The following is a 20,383-nucleotide window of genomic DNA, read 5'->3' as shown; positions in this document are numbered from 1 at the left end:
CCCCCCACGCGGCCGCCGCCCCGAGGCCGAGGAGGAAGAGGGGAGCAGCCGGGGCCGGGGGTGGCCGGGCAGGGCCCCGCGGGGGACTCGCTCTCAGCCGGTGGTGGTGCAGCTGCCAGAGGGGCCTGCCCCTGCTCGGTGTCATCGCCTCTGGGTGTTGTCCGGAACGCGGGCTCGTTAACCGGCGCGCAGCGCCAATTCATACACCCAGGCGAGGTATTTCTAATTTTTATTCTAGTTTGCACAAAGTAGGGACATAGGTGGTGATCCACGAAAGGGTGGCTTACCTATCATAAAACTTGACACTATACATTTTAACAACGACATCAACATTTATTGGCTACAAATTACATAAGTCATTTGTTAATTCGACTTCAACCCCGTATTTGTTAGCTATAGATATCGCTTCTCATGCTAATCAGTCTGTAGGTGCAGTTCTTCCTTCAGTTTGAGTCTGGGGTTCGTTTTGGGTAGGTGGTCAATGAGTTGGTGGTCAAGGTCTCCCACTGCCAGAATTACCTTTCCCCAGCTCAGTCCTGACTTCACTCCTGGTGGCTCTTGTCCAGACTTGTCTTGAGATTGTCTTTGCTTTTCCTTAAAACAAAAGTTGAGCCAAGTGTGTGTTTCTAAAGCAATGGAGGATAGGGAGGTGATTCAAGACAGCACAGCGTCACCAAGGGAAAATCCTCTCCAACCAACCTAGTGGCCTTCTTTGATGGGGTAACTATATCAGTGGATAAGGGAAGGGCTGCAGGTGTCATTTATCTACAGGTCCATAAAGCAAATTTTTGGGGGTTTTATTAGAGTTTTATTTCTTTCACCTGACCACTGTTCTTTGCTGAAAGTGCTGCCCCACACCAATTTACACTGCTCTGGGTGAGCACAGCCCCACTGCTGCCTCCCCTTGCCTTTGTGTACATCTCTCCTGTTTTCAACTAGCGCTCTCATGATCAAAGTCATATAGCTCAGCTTGCTGATTTGGCAGAAAACTCACCTGACAACAGCAAAAAATCCTAAAAGGTGATGAATGTTTGCCTAGATCACTCCATGAAGCAGTTTTCCACATAGCTGTACAACAGCTCATGCTGTCTTGAGGGAAGGGAGAGAAGGTGTTACACTCTCTCCAGTGAGCTCAGGCTGTAGCGGAATACATGTTCCTGATGCACTATCAGTGCTGGCATAACCTGAAGTCTGCTCAGGGTGCCAGCACAAGAAGCAAGCCCCCCCACTTCTTTCAGCTGGGTTTTTCCACAGGCATTGCAGCCAGTGAGACACACCTAAACTAACGTTGCAGAGTTAAATGACAAACACAGCCAAGGATTAATTAATTAAAATGTAATTAAAAGCATGGTTTCTGCATGTTCTCATTAAATTGTACATATTGCTAGGATCTGTGGGATAGCAGCTCTCCTTCACAAGTAACAAGCAAGGGCTCCCTGAGTAGGGTCAGATTTTAAGTGATGTATTTTGAAGCAAAACAAGGGCCTAATGATTAATCTGCTGTGTGAAAGGAGACCCACTGTTGTGCACCGAACCTCTGCAGCGATAGCTCTTGCACAGAACTGTGCTGATGCACAGACTGCAACAGAACAATTATGATCATTGTGAATGAAACAGGAACAGCAATGTATATGTGAAACCAACATAAAAGCAGTAAGGCAAGGGTTAAAAAAGTGACCTAGAACACAGCTGAGAGCAGTAAAGCTGGTAAACACTGAGGGCTGTGCAGTGTAAACAGAAGGCCTGTGCTCTGGGAACAGGATGGCAGCCAGGTCAGAGTATCCTGTAAACGCCGTCCCTGCCCCTGCTGTCACAAGAGGGAGGCTGAATGTAGCCATGGAGATACCCAAAATAAGGAAACAAATTGCGGAACAACGTTGCCTAAAATAAATATCAGATGAAGCAACCAAGAATTGGTGGGATGGGAATTTAACTGCTGATCAGTATAGACCCGCCCAGGGAGCAGTCATCACTAGCCCAAAGTGAGAGATGAACGGCAGTAGTGAGATCTGGACAGGGAATGTTCTCTGGCAACAAGCCCTCCTGGCCCTGCCGTTTGCATGCAGATCTTGGAGCTATCAAGTATGCAAGTGAGAGAAAATTATAGAAAAATAGAATGTCCATGAGTTGGAAGGGACCATCCAGGGCCATCGAGTGCCTGCAAAGGACACCACAACAATCACACCATGTGCTCGAGTGTTGTCCAAATGTATTTTGAACTTAGATGTGAGTGAAGCATATGAGAAAATCATAATGTGGACACAAAGTCGTTGCTTCTTTCTAAGCAAATTTTATCTTCCAGTTCCGTGATGTCTCACACCAAGCTCTGTTCAATTCCTGCATCTTCAAGCCTCCCATGGGAATGGGGAGACAGTACCTGCTCAGAGCAAGCTACAACCTAGAGCCAAGCAGCGATCAGCCAGCTCGGAGGTGCGGTGGTTTGTCACGGGCACGTTCCGAGGGCAGCACAGGACAGGAGCGGGCGCCATTCCCTATTCTCGGCCAGCGGCGCCATGGCCGGCGCCTCCCGCCGCCGCCGCGGGGGGTCTCGCGAGAGCTCGCGCTGCCGTTGGTGAAGACGCGAGCGGGGCGGGACCGCTTTGAATCGCGGCGGGCTCGGGGCGGGCGCGTCATGGCACCCGAGCGGCCCGGGGGGGAGCGGGGCGATGCTGCCGGCCCCAGCGCCGCCACAGCCGCCGGCCCGACGCGCGTCGAGGTCCCCCGGCCCCCCTCCATCGAGGAGTTCACCATCGTGAAGCCCATCAGCCGCGGTGCCTTCGGGAAGGTGTACCTGGGCCGCAAGGCGGGCCGGCTCTATGCCGTGAAGGTGAGGCGTCGCCGGGGTCGCGGCGTTGCCGCCTGCGCTGCCGAGCAGCGGGAAAGGGGAGTCCCGAGGGGACGGGGAGGCGGGGCCCCGGTATAAGCCCTGGGTCCCCGGGGAGCGGCCGCTGCTCGGGCACAGCCGGTGCCCTGGGACGCGCTGTCCGCACGGCCGTGCCCTGCTCGCACCTCGCTGGGGTCCTGGAGGGTTCGGTCCGGGGACCTCTGATAACGACAGCTGCTTTTATGAGTACTTTAAATAAGGGGAAATAACAAAATACGTGACCAATGGCCGCGGCACTGTTGGCTTCTCGTTTGTAAACAGCTGCTGTAACTGGGCCCTCTCGGCTGCTGCGCCTGCCGGGGGGCTAAAGCACCGCCTCTGAGAGACAAGACGGGAATGAATTATAAAAAACGTTCTTGCTGAGTGTTTAAAAAAAAAAAAACAAAAACAATTGCGTTTTCTATGTTGTTACACAAAGGACTAAAATCTAAGCTTGTCGTTAGTAAGAACTTTACCGATTATTTGTGCAAACTTATCTTTGTCATTTATAGGATTATAATAAGCCACGTAGTACACAAAAAACCATAAAAGCAGTCATGCAAAACAGGTGTTGCTCTGCAGAGCTATATGTCTCTACACGGTTTTATTATGAGCATTTTGAGGTTAAATCATTTTTTGTGCTCTGTTTTGTTTTTCAGGTGATGAAAAAAGCAGACATGATTAACAAAAATATGGTTCACCAAGTGCAGGCAGAGAGGGATGCATTGGCTCTCAGTAAAAGTCCGTTCATTGTGCACTTATACTACTCACTTCAGTCAGCAAACAACATCTATTTAGTGAGTAAAAAAATGGCTGTGGCGTTTTATGGCAGTCATGGAAATTGAATGTGAACTGTAGTGATATCTCAAAACATTTTTTCCATGGTATTCCTGAGTCACTTTTGCATCTTTCTCAAAATGGTTGAACAAGTAAAATATTTCTCTTCTTCTGGTGTCTTTGGACTCTTTCCACCCATGTTCCCTTCTGTTACAGGAGAAGCTTTTCTAATATCTACTCTGTCTTAGAAAGATGTAGTAATCTTAAGGAAAACAAGAAATCATTCTATTCAAGCAGAAGCCAAGTGACTGGAAGATATCCATGGCTCACTTAAAGGAAATCTATTTTACTTATTGCCGGTGCTCCAATTTTGTTATGGTTGTTGGCCTGCATGACAAGATGATAACTGAGTGGCAAAACTAAATGCTGGTCCACATGGAGCACTGTGGAGCGCAGCAGGACTTGTGTATGTTTTTATATACTGTCTCCACATAAGGATTCACACTGTCTGCAAAGGGTCTGGCACAATTTGTGTGGATTGCTGTAAGCACACACAGGGAACAGCTTGATGAAACAAACAAGGTTGCTATGTACTCCTACAATGCATTCTGCATGTAAACAAAGGCTTCTTTTTCTGGAATCTCTGGACTGCTACATGGAGTATAAGACTTTGGGGTGAAGGATTTGTAAAGGAGATGCTAGAATCATGTGTGAGTGTATATATTTGTTTATATGCAGAAGAATATTGTGTTTTGGAATGTAAGTACTGGTGAGATTTCCTGACCAAAACCCCATAAATGCATTCTTGAAATCAAAGAGTGAGTTTCAGAAGCCCTGCTGACTTCTATTCTATTTTAAATATGACGTGGGCCATCATAATGTGTCTGCACAATGGTTTATTGGGTGTGTATAATTTTTTTCACTCTTTTTCATGTGTCTTAAATGTGTAAAAAATTAATAACTCTCACTGTTTGCATTTTTGACAGTTTGTACTTAATTCACAAAGCTCGGGTCTGAATTTAATATTGTGTATAAATGATTGCAAGATAAAGTATTGAGATACTTTGATTTGTATGGATCAAGTGGTCTTTGGCTTCAGGCCATGAGTTTCACAGGAGTGCTTTGCACTTCATTTTCTATACTATAGAAATATACAATATTAAGCCAAATATAGATTAATATATGAATATAAATGTATGTTAAAATGCATAATATTCAATATAGAAATACATAACACTTATAGAAAATTTTCTACAGTTGACTCTCAAAAGCTTTAGTCAACTTTCTAATTAGCTTCTAAAAGTAATCTAGGCAAATAAAATAAGCAAATGGTCTACATTAAATTTAATGAAAATGTTTCATGTCTGCTGTTACATGGAGCTTTAATTATTTTATCCAAGTGAAAAGTATTGTGTGGGAAATGAGGTTTTGCACAAAGGTACTTCTATCTGCTTCTGCTCCTTTAAATAATTTTTTTCTAGGGGTGAAAGTTATTTTGTATTTTACTTGCAATTTTGAATTGTGTTTTAAATTTAAAATTTAAAATACTTGAATGACAGGTGATGGAGTACCTTATTGGTGGAGATGTCAAATCTCTTCTCCATATTTATGGATATTTTGATGAAGAAATGGCTGTTAAGTATATTTCGGAAGCAGCATTGGCTCTTGACTATCTTCATAGACATGGAATAATCCACAGGTGAATTTTTTTTTCTTACAAATAAGTATTGATAGTTTGGGTTTTTTATTTTTTCACTCTAACACATAACCATCACCATTTCATTGTGGCAGCTGCCACAGGCATTTCATTTGCTGGAGCTCCCGGAAGCTCTTTGTTCACATGTGCACTGTGGCAATGTCACAAAACAATGGCTAAAATCAAATCTGTCTGTGTGTGCTGAGCACACAAACCCACACTGCTTTCCCCTGCCAGCTCTTTCCCAGTCCAGTGCTGTATTAGCAGCTGTGATGGTTCAGGAACCCTCTGGGAACTGTACACATGGACCTGTAGGGCAAAGGGACAATGAGTGCCCTGATGCTCCCCCATAGTGAGAGTTCTTTTTGCACTCAGCAGTGCTGCAGAGAGCACACATGGAATCTCACTAGAGGTTTGCTTGTCACCTCTAGGAGCTGCACATTAGTGAATGTTATGATGGTGGTACTTTTGAAGGATGCTTGTTAAGCCTGCTGAAGCTCAAACTATGCAACTCTTGACTTACATGCTGATTTTTACAAAGCCTGAGATGTTTGTGCCATATTTAATGCTAAATATATTTAGTTATTTTAGTGTGTTCCTCATGGAATCTTCTCTTGGCTAAGAGATGTTACTGTTAAACAGCTCTAATCAATGTTTTGTATTGAGTGTTTCTGGTCAGTTAACTTTCTTCATGTTGTTCAGTGCTCTTTTTGCTGACTTCAGCTATATTAATATTTTCAGGGATTTGAAGCCAGACAATATGCTTATTTCTAATCAGGGACATATAAAGTTGACAGACTTTGGGCTTTCCAGAGTTACTCTGAATAGAGGTAAGAGTTGTTTCTATCCTTTTGTTTGTATTAAAATGTATTTTTGCATCACATTTCCATATTCTTGAATATTTCACATTCCTGTAAAGGGCACCTTTTAGTTAAATAAGTGCAAAAGTTGTAGTGATACCTGGTTTCTGATAGGTAAGTACTGATTAGCTACATCCTAGTAAGGGGACTGCTCTTTGCATTGCACTTCAGAAGGTAAAATATTTATTCTTTGGGACTATGAATATGATGGTTGTATGAAATATGATCTGGAGCCCTTTCTTTGGAGGGATATGGATTTCCAAGTTTTCTGAAGTCTGCTAGGAGATTTCAAAGGGTGAATGAATAATTCTGACTTGTTCCCGTTTCTCTGACTACTTCTACCCTTCAGTTTATGTATCTCAGTCCTATGTAAATTAATTTCCAATAAATTATCTGGGACATTCCAGACATTAATTTGAGGGATAAGGGGAGATGCTAAGTCCATAACAGAGGATTAGATTAGTGCTTTGGCATGTGAATGTTCTCTTTTCAAGGAGAAATCATAGCTGAATAGCCTTGACTGTCTGGCACAGGCTGCAGATATTAGGGTGAATAGCCAATTTCTGACCTGGTTTGTGCCTTCTTAGCCAGATCATCCAAACTTATTCTGCACAGCACCAGTTCAGGTTTTTTGAGACAGCTGCTGGAGAGCACATCCTTTTTATACAGTTGAAGGAATGTAGAAATTCAGAGTTGTCTATGGAGTCTGATTCATGCTTTTAAGAATATAAAGGAAAATTGTAGGTTTTCTGTATTTTTTATGATGTACTGCTTTAACTGATATTCTAATGGGACAGATTATTGTGTCTAGTTGAACGTTATATATAAGCTTTAAAACTACTTACTGCTAGTGAGCAAAAAAAGTACCTAAGGTTGTATTTTCACCTATTAAAAATTCTTGTGTAGCTTTTTTGAGATTTTTTGGAGAGATGGCAGGTTTGGAATCAAATTTAGTATCCTGTCCACAAGCCATAAGATGGAACTGCTGCCTAAAAACCAAAGCTGATATCAAATTAGAAAATGTAGTGCTTTTAGCCTAGTATGTTGGAAAAGGAATTTGACTTCTACAACTTCTGTACATATAAATGTATGGATGTACAAGAAAAAACACCTTGTGTTAAATAAGAATGTACAGGTAAGTCTTCAGTTGGTCTTGGTGGCTTCATTTGTATGTTTGTTGAGTACGTGGCTAAATTTTTTCTTTCCTTTTCTTCCTTTTCATGAAACTTAAGTAAATGTCTACAACTTTGCCTTTGTTTAATATCAAAATGAAAACCCGACCTATTTGATTTTGGTTTTTTTTCTTCTGTAGAGATAAATATGATAGATATCCTTACTACCCCATCAATGGCAAAGCCAAAACAGGACTACTCACGTACTCCAGGACAGTTGTTGTCTCTTATCAGTTCTCTGGGCTTTGTAAGTAATTTTCACTGTATTTGAAGTACTTAATCCTTTTAGTTTATTTACTATCTTAAATTCAATAGTTGGCATGATAAGGCTATTCTTGCATCTCTTCTCCCAGCTTGTAGACTGACTTACGGTATGTTTAGATGACTTTGACATTCTGATGTGATTACCTTGGACTGTATTTTGAATTGCTGACTTTTTGCATGGCCAAACCCACACAAACATCATAAAGAATGGGTGAAGTTACACTCTCAGTCCTGGACTGACAATTTGTTCAGACTCTATTAACTTTTAACTATGCTTCTTTCTGCTTGTTAGCATACTCCCCCTGTAGGAATGAAAGTGCCAGGGCAAAAATCAAGTCCATCATCTGACAGTCTGCATGGAGTGGTTTCTCCTGTCCCTATGGCCCAAAAGGGAAATACCCCTCTTTCAACTAAGTTATTCAAAACACGTGAGTATACCAGGCCTTCTGCTGAGGAATACTCTGGCTGTAAGGTTCTGATCTTTTAATTTTATATGAATAGTTTGGACCCATTTCATAAAAGGTGTGATCCTATTGGTGTCTTGCTTTCCACCACTCTTCCAGTGCTTTACATCTGGCATGCTTTCACCTACTCTACTTATGTCATCTTCTGAGTGGTTTTGTTTGATTGGCTTTTTTCAAATCATGACCCCTGAATTCAAAATCACCCTTTAACATTTTATGGAAATAGTGTCAGGTCTTGACATACTTTCACTGAAAATTGTTGAATATAGCAATATATGTCTTCATTTAAATTGTCTTATCTTTCTGCTTTCTCATTTCTCACCTGAAACAAGAAAGAAGGCAACTATGCTGCTAATGTTTGTACTGCTTTTACATTCTTTGCAAGTTCCTAATTAAAAAAATGCTTGAATCAACTATGCAGGAAATATGACAAGAGAAATTGTTGTCATGCATAGCTTTCCTTAGCTTCCTTTGATGTGAAAGCTTAGCATAGTGTGAAGTCAGTCAGTATATGTTGCCTGTTTGTATCAACATTTGAATTTTTTTTCTCTTAAGATCTGGATAATTCTCAATTAACACCTGTGATGCCAGCGAGGAGTTTAACTCCTACTCTGCTTCAGTCAAGAAACATGTTTGGTACCTCCAGCCTCAGTAGTCAGTCTCACACAAACCTGTCCAGTGTGGAATCAGAAAACTGTAGCAGCCCCAGATGGGGGAAAGATGTAGAGGTCAGGACTGTTTCATCTTCCCACTCTAAATTAAAATTAGTTTGTACTTGTGTATAGAGTGTTGCAAATGTCTTCTACTTACTTACTTGCCTCAGTTATTTCAAGTGTTGAGAAGCTTTCCTACAGTAGAAGGAGCAGGGCCTGTAATTTGTGTTGAGTAGGATTTTGGATCAAACCAATATAACCTTTTTCTTCAAACAAATATTAGTCCTGTGTAATATAACAGGAGAAGCAAATCCTATTGAGCCTGCAGCAAAGGACTGAAAGAGAAGGCTTCACTGACCATCACTGTTTTAGCCCTATGCTACACAAGGTGGGCACTGCTGGGAGCAGTGGTTTTTTGGAAGCTGACCTTAGCCCTATAGCTTTTTTTGCTCAGCATTGCAGGTGAAAGAATTTCTTTGAAAGACAGAACTTGGGAAAACAACAAAATCCACTTCAAACTTCTACTAGCTATTAAACTGCAAAGTTTAAGGCTTTTATTACTGAAGTGTTTTGTATCAACTAACCTAACACAAATAATTATATTTGATAATATTTTATCCTATTTTAATGTGTTAATGAAATTCTGCACAAAGCTAAAAAATAAATGCTGCTACGCTATATAGTTCGTTGCCATGATTCCTATTTAGAGCATAGAGAACAGCTTACATTTAAAACAATTTATTGTTCTGTATCTATCTGTTCCTTAGGCCTTGGTTTCAGTATTGTGTTATCAAAACATTAGTAATTTCAGATTTTCCTTTTGTCACCTCTGATGTGTAATATACCACAGGGTACTATAATGGGGTTCTTTCCTTTGGACTTTCTTGGAAACTGAAAACTTCTTAAAAACTTAAAAATTCTTAAAATAAAAAATTCTTAAAATAAAATCACAAATACAGCTTCTTGCTCTATTTTTTCATCCTTTGATGTTTAAAAATATGACATTTTGTATTGTATTCTAGCAAGCTTATTTTATGTTCTTAAAAAAAGTCAAATTATCAAGTTATCCTTAATTTGGTGTTGATTTTTTTTGTATTTTGGAGTATGATTTTTCACTAGCAGTAGTTAGAATGAGTAACACTTTCAAAACTGCATTTCATTATGGAGGTTGTAATAAAGTATTTCAATGTACTGTTGTATATTGAAATATACATACTATACTGTTGTAATCATATTTCTTCTTGATACTCAAAACCTAATGTGCTTTTTTGCAGCAAAGTGAAGATGAACCTCGTTCTGCAACATGCAAAACCAGTACCAGTGGGTCAGCTCTCCTTTCAAATGTTACGTTGCCAAACAGCAAAGGTACTGAAGTTTTAAAGAAAGAAGAACTTGAATCTGCCATTTCTCCCATTGCCAGCAATGATTCTGGCAGTAGGGAGAAGTTGGAAAGTGGGCATTTGAGTATAACAGATACTCCTGTGAGCGCTCTGGATGTGAAAGGTGTAGTAAGAAAGTGTATTTCTGAAAATAAGATTTGGAAAGAAAAAGTCTGTGTAAATAAAAGAGACATGACTTACAAAACAGCAGAGACTTCCAGACTACAACAATCACTTTCAAGGCAGAATGAGCCTGTCGAAGAAGAAATGTTTGAAAAGCCAGGTGTAAAAAGAAGCTTTGAATCAGTTGACACTAGTCCTTGTCAGGAACTTAACTATGTTAAAAAAAGCAATGCAGAATATAAACGTGGCTGTCAGATCTCAGAATTTCCAACAAACAAAGGGACAGGTTTGACAACAGAAATTCAGTCCTTAATGCTTTGTAATGATGGATGCCTATCTGACACCTGTAAAAGCAAGGAAGAAGTTAGGAGTTTTATTAGTAACCAGGAAACTGTAGAAAGATCGCTTACTCCAACTGTAGCTAAAAATCTTATGTGTGATCTGGATGCAGACTGTGGAAAGGATGATGAAAAGGAGTACCTGAACTCAAGTTTTTTAGGCACTGATGATGAAAAACCTTTAGGTGTCTTCAGTGCAGATTCTGACTTACTTCCTGAAGTGTCTGTTACAGAAAGCCATCTAGAAAAACAGCTTTTAGATTTGGACAGAAGTGTTAAAGACCTTTCCTTTGAGGAACCAAAATCTGAAGGTGTGCTAATAACATCACCAGAGTCCCAATGTGTCTCACAGAATGGAGAGGAGGCACATACAGTCCAGGACTGCAAGCCATTACATCAGAAAAAGGATAATGACCAGAAACACATGGAAGAGACTTACCTTGACCCAGTATCTTCTCCTTCAGAAAAGATGATGGAAGCACTGAGTCTCTTAAAAAAAAATGCTGTTGTTTTTCGGAGTTATAATAGTCCAATCAATATATCCAATATATCTGAGCCATGCAGCATGACTTCCTTAGACATAACGGATCTTTCACCCGCTTGCAGTGGCTCTTACCCAACAGCTATCACTCCATTACAGAAAGGAAGACCATATCACATCTATCAGGTACGTAAGGAGGCTTTGATAGATTGAGACTTTGTGCATGCATTGGACATTAGGGATCTGAAATTATTTTAGTGGTAAATTTAGGAAAAACTCAAGTAAGTTGAGATAGACTGTCAAAATTATCTTTGTTGGCAGAGTTTCCCTTCTGCACTTGTGTGGCCAAAATTACAATTTCTGTAAGAATTTAGCAGTAGCTTTATGTTCATTGTTTTGCTTTTGGCTCAACATGCATTGACTGCCCATCTCTGAGAAATCTTTCCTGTTACAGTGAACTGATTTTAAAATCCTGTGCTATTTTGTCTCATTCTGCTCCTAGTGCAGTTATTATCGTGCCAAATGATACACCAAAACGGTCTATGAGTGCTCTTCAGCTGCTGGTAACTGCCACTGTACCTGCTACTTGCTTTTTTTTAATCCTGGTAAAAGTGATGGTGTAATGTATTCTGTCAAATGTCAGTTACAAGTCTATTACAGAGACATAAACTGTGATAGCTGCTGGATGTGACACTGAAGGAAGAACTTGGGGAAAAATTTCTCAAAGAGTAGACGTCTTTGTGCTTCAAGACTGTTGAGATAAAGCAGTGGAAGCACATTTCACATGTGCTTTTCAGGGACTGTTTTGTGACTTGTTCTTGACTTGAACTTAAGTATCAGTATCCATGACTAAACGTGGAGATGGGAATTTCTGAGCTGGTTTTATTTGACATCTGAAATCCTTGTCTCATCTTTTCAGACCCCTCATCGAGGGGATGCTGGCACACCGTACAGGACTCCAAAGAGTGTTCGAAGAGGAGCTGCCCCCGTAGAAGGTGAACGCATCCTGGGGACTCCAGACTACCTGGCACCTGAGCTGCTTTTGACACAGCCTCATGGTAAGACAAACCAGCCATCTGCCAGTACCTGAAAAGTGACATCTTTACATTTCTAAATATCTGTAGAACTGTAAACCCTTCAAGCAAGAAGATTGGGAATTCTTCAAAAATAGCTAGTGCTAAGCTTTTGTCATCATGGATGGCTGTGTTTACTTCAGCTGCTCCTTCCATTCATTTGCTGCTTTCTCATAAGCACAAGTTTTGGCTGTCCATCACAGTCTTGCTTGCCAGTCAGCATTGGAAACTGCTTTGGCAACCTGAGACTTGTATGTTGCTTAGGAGTAGCAACTTGGTCATCCTGAGTGCCTCTAAAGATTCTTTGGGAAAGGGGGAATTTAGTGAAATTTTAGACTAAAAGGCTTAAGCCTCCAATTATTTTTAGAATGTCTTCTGTGTTTATTGATATTAAAGTGTTATGTGAAACCAGACAATTTTATGAAGTTGCCTTAAAATAATTTATTGAGTTGCATGACCTTGTGAAACACTTCAGATATCTGACAGGATTTTCTGTATAAGGGTGCAGTAATAGTTGACAAATTTTTGGAGGTTGGTTTTTTTGGGTTTGTTTCTTTTCAAAATACTATACTAAAATATCATAACTTTGAAGAGCAAAAATTCTTTTGTCTCGGATTCTGAGATCTGCTGAGATTAACAAAAAGTATGAAATAGTATTCTGCTAACTTGCAAGAAGCATTAACAAAAATTAAATGCCATGTATCAATCTCTAATACAGTTATTGATGCTTAATTGCATTTTATTTCCATCTCAAAAGCATACTACTGTTTTGTAGAGCTGCAAGTCTTGGAAAAATTACATGAGAGAGAGACCTTAATTGAGAGGTAGTGATTACTGTCCTGTGAAACAAAAAAATTCTGCTAATATAAATTAACTAAAACCCTATGAAGAGATTTAACAATTTAATGGTAAAAACTGAAAATACTAAACGTATGTAGTTGTTGTTTTGCACTTCCATTTAGGATTCCTGGTTATCTGGCAGATGTTAAAACTGAATAATATTTTGTAAATGTAATTCGTGCTAATTAGACAATATGAAATTTGGTCACAAGGTGATTTCTTTGTGGTTACTGAGTTTTCAGGACTTCAGTGAAAACTTGGAGAGTCTGGAGTTTGTGTCAGGAAATTACAAATCTTGCAATACCTTCAGCAAAGCTAGGGTTTTGGGAACTTCAAATTTTTCCCCGTTGAATTTTTTGTGTGTTGAGCTGCTTGTAAATGTAGTTAATCCTAAATTAATCATATTACAAAACTATTTTATTTTTGTTTCTAACTTAGATTTAACATTGCCATCTTTCTTTATTGTGGAATACTACCTTAGAAAAAAAAAATTCATTCCCATGCCTTCTGAGAATCATACTTGATATTCAGTGTTTGTATTTGTTTGTTTTTTTGACAATAATTGTAATATTTTTACTTCATTGTCTTTTCATATGCAGGGACTCTGATCTCTGGTGAGTTTTCTATATTCTGTGCAGGAGTGAAGTGTCCAGCATAAGTGAACAGTCAAAGTATAACCAGATCACAGTTTCTGAGAACATTATTTGGGTGAACAGTGTTTCTTTATAGAAAGACATGTCCAATATGCCTCCACATAAAGAAGTGTGATGCTCATAAAATCAGGAAACGTCATAACAGTGTGACTAAGCTATAGGAAATCACACATGTAAACATGTACTTCAGAAGGAAAATCAGTATTCTTAAATTGTGTATCAGGAGGTAAAGCCAGAGATACTTTTTCTCATTGCTGCCTTTCACTTTATTTCACTTTATTGCACTCAATCTGATTTACTTTGCCTGTGGGTGAAGGAGGTTCAGATGCTCAAGACCTGGTGTTACTGCTTCTTACTTCAAATCACAGAATCATAGAACATCCCAAGTTGGAAGGGACCTACAAGGACTATTGAGTCCAGCTCCTCTCCTGGTGCAGGACAGCCCCAAGAGTCACACCATGTGCCTGGGAGAGTTGTCCAAATGCTTTCCTTGCCAGGCTTGGTGCTGTGACCACTTCCCTGGGGAGCCTGTTCTAGTGCCCAGCCATCCTCTGGGTGAAAAAGCTTTTAATATCCCACCTAAACCTCCCGTGGCACTGCTTCATGCTGTCCCTGGGTCCTGTTTCACAGGGATGTGGTAGGAGTTAATCTAATTTTAGTTAAACTTTGTGTGGAAAAAATTGCTGCTGAAACCTGGTTATGACATTGCTCAGGTTGTGATCTTATTAGACTTTGACTGGAGCTGGGAGTATTTTACTGAACATCAGGTACTCTAACAACAGTGGATATGAACTCACTGCTTTGATGTGCTTAGCTTGGTGGGGCACTCTTACCGCTGTTAGGAGTTGCTAAAAGTGCATTAGATTACTGGTTAAACACTTTGGGTTTTAGCATTTCTAAACTTAACAGTCTTTGTGGAATGGCTCAAAACATTCATTTGCTTGGAAGCATCTTAGGTTCTTTTTTATGCCAAAAAAACAAGAACAATTAGATTAATTATCTTTTGAAGTTTTTTTTTTTTTTGACAGCAATCGTGGCATCTTTTCTTTATACAGTAGAGTGGGCATGTCTTGAAGATGCAGAAAGCTTAGAATGCATGCAGTGGTGTCTGGGATTGCTTTGCCTGCTGGTTTCTATGTAGATTAACAGGAGAGATTGGCAAAAAGACAAAACCCTGGAATGTGGAAAACTAGAACTATTGAATAACAAAGCAGATAACTAGCTACACATTGCCCCAGTCAATTCAGTGTAATGGAAGGCAATGCCAGCTTCATGTGCGCTGGCTCATTTATGCAAGCTGTCTTCATGATGTTTACCATAACAAAAATAAAGTTCAGTAGCCTAAAGTTTTGGAGACTTTTAAAATAACTGAGAGAAGGGCACAGGTGGCAACATGGAGCACTCATCCAGGCTCTAGTCATGAGGCATCTATTTCTTATCACAAGACAATCTCTTGGAGAAGTCAACTCCTGGGTTCTCTGTGATGGGAGTTGATAATTAGATTGTTACTAAGAGCCCCCTTGGTTTTGTCAGTAAACCCCAGTGTTACCTATAATGAATTAAGGAGCAAAGTGGCTTTAAAAGATATTTTTATATATTTTTAATCTGCATGAATATTAAATACAACTTGTCTCATCATAGTTTTCCAGAAACTTGCAGAATTTAAACACCCTTCAGTTTTTGCTAATTTTTAAGTCTTTGCAAGTATCATTCATGTAGGTGTAATGATGCGGATTTGTTTTACCAGGTTCTGCTGTAGACTGGTGGGCCCTTGGAGTTTGTCTGTTTGAGTTTCTAACCGGAATTCCACCTTTTAATGACGAAACACCAACACAGGTCTTCCAAAATATTTTGAAAAGAGGTAATCTGTTTCAATAATCAGGGTAAGTATATATTTCCAGTATTTGTTTTATAGTTTGAGTTACCAACTTAATTGTACCTTTGTCTGTAGATATTCCCTGGCCTGAGGGTGAAGAAAAGCTGTCTGAAAATGCCCAGAATGCAATAGGTATTCTTCTAACAATTGACACTACTAAGAGAGCTGGACTGAAGGGTTAGTATTAAAATAGTTCTTTGCAACTAATTCCAGATTTTTAAGTGGTGATCTCCTCCTCCTGAAACTTAGACTAATAAACTTCAATACCTCACTAGGTTCCATGTATAGTACTGCAGCACTTAAGAAGTTGTGGTATTATCTGTATTTCTTGTGGGATTTTTCCTTTCTGAACAAGGTAATTCTGAGGCTGGGTTGTTTTGTTGGTTTTTAGTTTTTTAATTGAACTTCTGTTTTGCTTTACTGCTGTTCTGCTACGCATTTTTAGTGTTTGACATCTGATGTGCCAAAGTTCTCTCTTATCTAATGGGTATTTGGAATTTTTAACCTACATGACATTGGGAACCTTGATTAGAGGATGATAGTTTGGGAGAGAAGCCTTTTACAACAAGCAGTTAATTGAGAGAGAGTAGCTTTTTCTTTCAGCCTGTCTTTGCTGATTGCATAGGAGATTACAAAATTGGACAATATATGCTGAATAAAGTACTTTTTTTTTCCCTTTTAGAGGGGCTTAAACATTTGCTATTGTTAACAATGACTATGTTTTATTAAAAATGGTTGATAATGGAAAGAAATTTAGAGTGAGATATTTCAGAAATAGAGAAAGAAATCTTATGAGAACTGCTCAACAAATCACTGGAGAAGGAAATTACTATGGAAATGCTTACACATAAAGAGACTAAATGCTAGAAGCTGAAATAAAGCCAAATTAAAATAGAGAAGGCACAAGATTATGAATGAAGATTATTATGTCAACAGAAAATCCTATGGGTTTGATATTTCCCAAAAAGCCATTTGAAGGTGTTTTAGTTAAACACAAGTTATTGTCTTTATTTCTGGATTTTAGAGTGAAATCCAATTGCCTGTCAAGGGCAGAATTTTAAAATAGATGACATAATGGTTTCTTCCTATCTGCTTCTTCAAAATTCATTTTTTGTTAAGACTTAAAACTGTATCTGGCCTCTTTGTCCAGTTTATAGTCTGCTGAAGTGAAGTTGGATGAGTAGTTTTCATTAAGTTTTTCTTCTTGTACCTAAGTTTCCTTCACCATCATCTTCCCTCCCCTCTCCAAAATTTGTGCTCTCCCTTTTGTTGCTACAGGATGAAGCCTCTTGTACTGGGAAATCCCAGGTACATTGTAGCACTGTGCTTCTCTAAATTAAATCTCTCTGGGTAAGAGCAGCTTTAAAGTTGCTTTTGGCTCAGTGAAACTGCGTGGAACAGGCTCCCTGGATGGGGGTGGCAGCTATTCATCCTGCCACAACAGTTTGATCCTACTAATGTTGGGGGTAATCAAAGCCCAATTTCAGTTTGCACTTTCATGAACTTCTAAAAAGGAACATAGAGCAAATCTACTGGCAGTCGTAGATGGTGGAACAAAGTGACTGTGGGGCTTGGACATAAGGAAGTTGATAATGCTTATGTGAACTTCTGTTTCAGAACTCAAGCATCACCCACTCTTTCACGGGGTGGACTGGGATAATCTCCAAAATCAAACCATGCCATTTATACCTCAGCCGGATGATGAGACTGACACCTCTTACTTTGAAGCTAGAAACAATGCTCAGCACCTGACTGTGTCTGGATTTAGCTTATAGCATCAAGATAAGTGAACATTCTCCATAGTTTTGCACACTTACAGATTGTCTTGTAACCCTGGTTTGATCTTGACTAAGTTTCCTTGCTGAATTTAGTGTGTTTCAAGTTACCAGTCTATTTTTATTATAGGTTCCTTTATGCTAAAGTGAAACTACTGTATGAAACTGGTATCAAGTGCCTTTGTGCTACTTTTTATCTCGCTGCACCTTACTAAGAGGCCAGAGCATTGCATTTCTTGGAGCTAATAACTCTTGGGGCTTTTTAATAGCAATGAATTATTCCATTTAGGAAGTGTGGAGTTATTTCCCAGCTAAACATAATGGGGAAAGGATATAAAGGAATTGTAATTGTATCTAATTAATAACTTACATATTGGTGGTTCAGTGTGGCGGCAAACTGGTTTGAGAGCAGGCCTTTCTGACCATTGTGAATATATATCTACTGTGTAAAACTGGTCATTTCTATTCAAGGTGGAAAATTGAAATATTAATGCAGCATTGAAATGTCTTGTCTCCTGTTTGTCTTATTGCCAAGAAGGGATGAGAAGAGACAATGGTGTTCCAAGTTAATTCAGCTAGAAGTGGCACATGAGATTGGCAGGAGTTCCTCTGGTTATTATCGTGTCTTAGAGAAACGGGACAAGGAGAGGATACTTGGGGCAAGTCTGTTAATGCTCTGCTCAAGTTGCTGAGTTGTAACCACTTGGGCTGTAGGAAGCTGGACTGAACATACATTTTAGCAGTTACTGGCTTTATAAAGAAAATGGCCAGTGTGTGTGTACTCACTTGTGTCAGATGAAAAGTGACAGGTGATTTTTTTGTTTTCTAACACGTACTATTCATACTGAAGCTGACAAATATTAAAGACCATAATATATTGTAGGCTAACAGACTGTAAACCCACAGCCAGAGCTTAGATTTTGACTAGAATATAAGATAGAAATGTATATTCTGTATAAACCTGAATTAGGGGGAAGTATATTTAAATTTATCTTTAAATCCAATACAAAACTTGTGTCTGCTGCGTTTTAGAGGTTTATTGGTAGATAATCCTGTTTAAATAATCTTCAGTATTTTTCTTGCATAGGTATCGCTAACTTAAAGATTTTAATTTTTTAGGTTAATACATGTTAGATAAAGATCATTTGTGCTAGATGGTGTTGTCAGCCAAGGGCCATGTGCCAGAAGCCAAGCATTTTGCCAGTGATTTTTGCCAAGTGCCTTTTGGTTTCATGAAGTGATTCTTTCTGTAGCGGTAGTGAGTTGTCCCTTCATTACCCTGCTTCTCGGAAGACAAGATTTATTGATGGAATTCTGAGCAAATAGTGTCTGCCAGGCTGTCCTCTCAGGTTGCTGAGAAAGGAATGGGAATGGTGAAGAAAAAGGAAGTTTCCTAGAAAGGCCTGAAGAGCTCAGAATGACCAATTCCAGCTCTTGGTGTGATAACTCAAATTTGTGAAACAGAATCTTGGCAAGTTGCAAAGCATACAGTGAATCTCACTCCCTTTGCTAAGGACCGCAGTTTCAGAAAACTTCTAAAATTGTTCAGTCTCACTGGAATTGTTGCATGATGGAAAACAAATTAAAGCACTACTGAAGCAGTATTCATAGACAACATTCTCTGAAAGTCATGAAAAGTTCTACAGTGGTTTTCATGTTAAAATATATAAACTGGGGTAAGAAGATACCTTAATCACTGGTAGTTTATGCAATTTATTCTTCCATTTCTAGTACTTTAGTTTAAGAAAGCAAGTCTTACAAGAATTAACTATGATTACATGTTGAAGAAATAATATAAACTGAACACAACAGGTTTTTGTCTTCAGTGCTTTACAAATGGTTACACCTGTTCCCATTTGGCAGTATAACACATTCCCATCAAGGTGGAAGAAAATCCTTGCAATGGTATAATCTTTTCTAACCCCTTGTAATAGTTCTTAATCATCTACAAGGGTCAAGTAAGCTTCTATAAAAACCTTATCCTAAAAGAAAATTGTGGGGTTTCTACCAGTTGATTAATGCAGTACAAAAGCATAGAATCTGTAGAACAGTAAATAGGCCAATTGACAAATCTTAATGTTTGATATAAAGTTATCACTACACTGCTGTCCAAAATTTAAATTTCACACAATTAGCCCTGAAAATACTTCAGTACCCTGTTCTCTTTATTATCTTGCATTTATCCTGGTCATAGCAAACATGGAATTGAATGTCAGATATTGATTGTTGAGATTTGTGATGTAGTTTTGTTTGTTGTGGGGTGTTTTTGGTTTGTGGGGCTTTTTTGTAAAAAGGTGAATAGTGGCTTTATTGTTCAAGATGGAATTCCTTATCAACTCATTCCCATTTGTTTTGTCCCACTTGTTGCTTGAACAAGTGAGAGATACTACAGGTAAAAGTTTAAAATGTATAATGTAGTAGCTGGAAGAGATTTAGTGTTTCTTCTCATTAGTAATGATCTACAAATTTTGTAGGCTGGCAAAAGTTTCTGATCCTTAGAAGCTGTGGAATACCACTTGGCAAGTGCTCCAGCTGTTACACGGGGCTTCCTGAAGGCCTAAACTTTCTTTATGTGCATAGTACATATAAACTCTGTAGGCTTCCAGGTTGTCTTGGGAGACAGTTGATCAGCCATTAGCACAGTCCATCTGAGAACTACTGGAGAGATCAGTGTTGCACTTTGATGCACAGAAGCAGCAATCTTGGACAGTTATTCCCAGCCCTTAGGTGCCTGGGGGCTGAGGTGCTGAAGTGCTGCCATGTGTTGTTGAGCTCAGAGGTTCCAGTTTCAGCATGGTCAGGTTTACCCATGGTTACTCTGGCAATAAAATTCTTTTCATCTCTACTCCATTCTCCAAAAGTTCACTTTGCACTTACTTTAAAATTCATACTTCAAAAATTTACTTTACATTTGTGTAAATATATAAAATAAAATAGTACAGCTGTGCTATTGCTTCTGCATATTGTTTTTCTTTTACTGTGTTACTTTTGCCCGGCTGGGAGTGTGGCAGATTGATTTTTACATGAAGAAACCCTGAGTGCTTCCCACTACCTCAGCAAAGGCAGTGATTTTAAATAAGGAAATACCTACTAGTT

General features: G+C 39.3%; 1 protein-coding gene across 6 annotated transcripts; it reads left to right on the top strand.

Moving 5' to 3' along the window:
• The first annotated feature begins 44 nt into the window (after positions 1-44).
• On the top strand, positions 45-20,234 carry MASTL (microtubule associated serine/threonine kinase like). 6 transcript variants are annotated; one of them, XM_088051538.1, is made up of 14 exons: positions 45-216; positions 2,303-2,430; positions 3,523-3,660; positions 5,200-5,339; positions 6,078-6,166; positions 7,509-7,615; positions 7,925-8,060; positions 8,652-8,824; positions 10,024-11,256; positions 11,990-12,128; positions 13,583-13,597; positions 15,384-15,497; positions 15,588-15,689; positions 17,130-20,234. In XM_088051538.1, exons 3-14 carry the CDS (start codon positions 3,526-3,528, stop codon positions 17,285-17,287), a joined length of 2,541 nt encoding a protein of 846 aa, XP_087907664.1. In that variant the 5' UTR covers positions 45-216; positions 2,303-2,430; positions 3,523-3,525; the 3' UTR covers positions 17,288-20,234. The 6 variants fall into 6 exon arrangements, with proteins under 6 accessions (XP_087907664.1, XP_087907666.1, XP_087907654.1 ...); XM_088051540.1 differs by lacking the exon at positions 45-216 and having other exon boundaries at positions 2,017-2,430; XM_088051528.1 differs by lacking the exons at positions 45-216; positions 2,303-2,430 and adding an exon at positions 2,621-2,827.
• Positions 20,235-20,383: the final 149 nt, after the last annotated feature.

This window comes from Pseudopodoces humilis, chromosome 1 (genome assembly GCF_049639895.1).
Source record: "Pseudopodoces humilis isolate 2021_Gansu_Grassland_sample_001 chromosome 1, ASM4963989v1, whole genome shotgun sequence".
Taxonomy (NCBI): Eukaryota; Metazoa; Chordata; class Aves; order Passeriformes; family Paridae; genus Pseudopodoces; species Pseudopodoces humilis.
The sequence above is the reverse complement of the archived record's forward strand: the minus strand, read 5'-3'. Positions and strand labels throughout refer to the sequence as shown.

What these genes read in the sequence shown, in the direction of transcription:
- MASTL (XM_088051528.1), top strand. Translation starts at nt 2,633, where the DNA reads ATGGCACCCGAGCGGCCCGGGGGGGAGCGGGGCGATGCTGCCGGCCCC. An exon ending in GCCGGCTCTATGCCGTGAAG is followed by an intron (nt 2,828 to 3,522) that starts GTGAGGCGTCGC and finishes TTTGTTTTTCAG; the next exon opens with GTGATGAAAAAAGCAGACAT. An exon ending in CAGCAAACAACATCTATTTA is followed by an intron (nt 3,661 to 5,199) that starts GTGAGTAAAAAA and finishes CTTGAATGACAG; the next exon opens with GTGATGGAGTACCTTATTGG.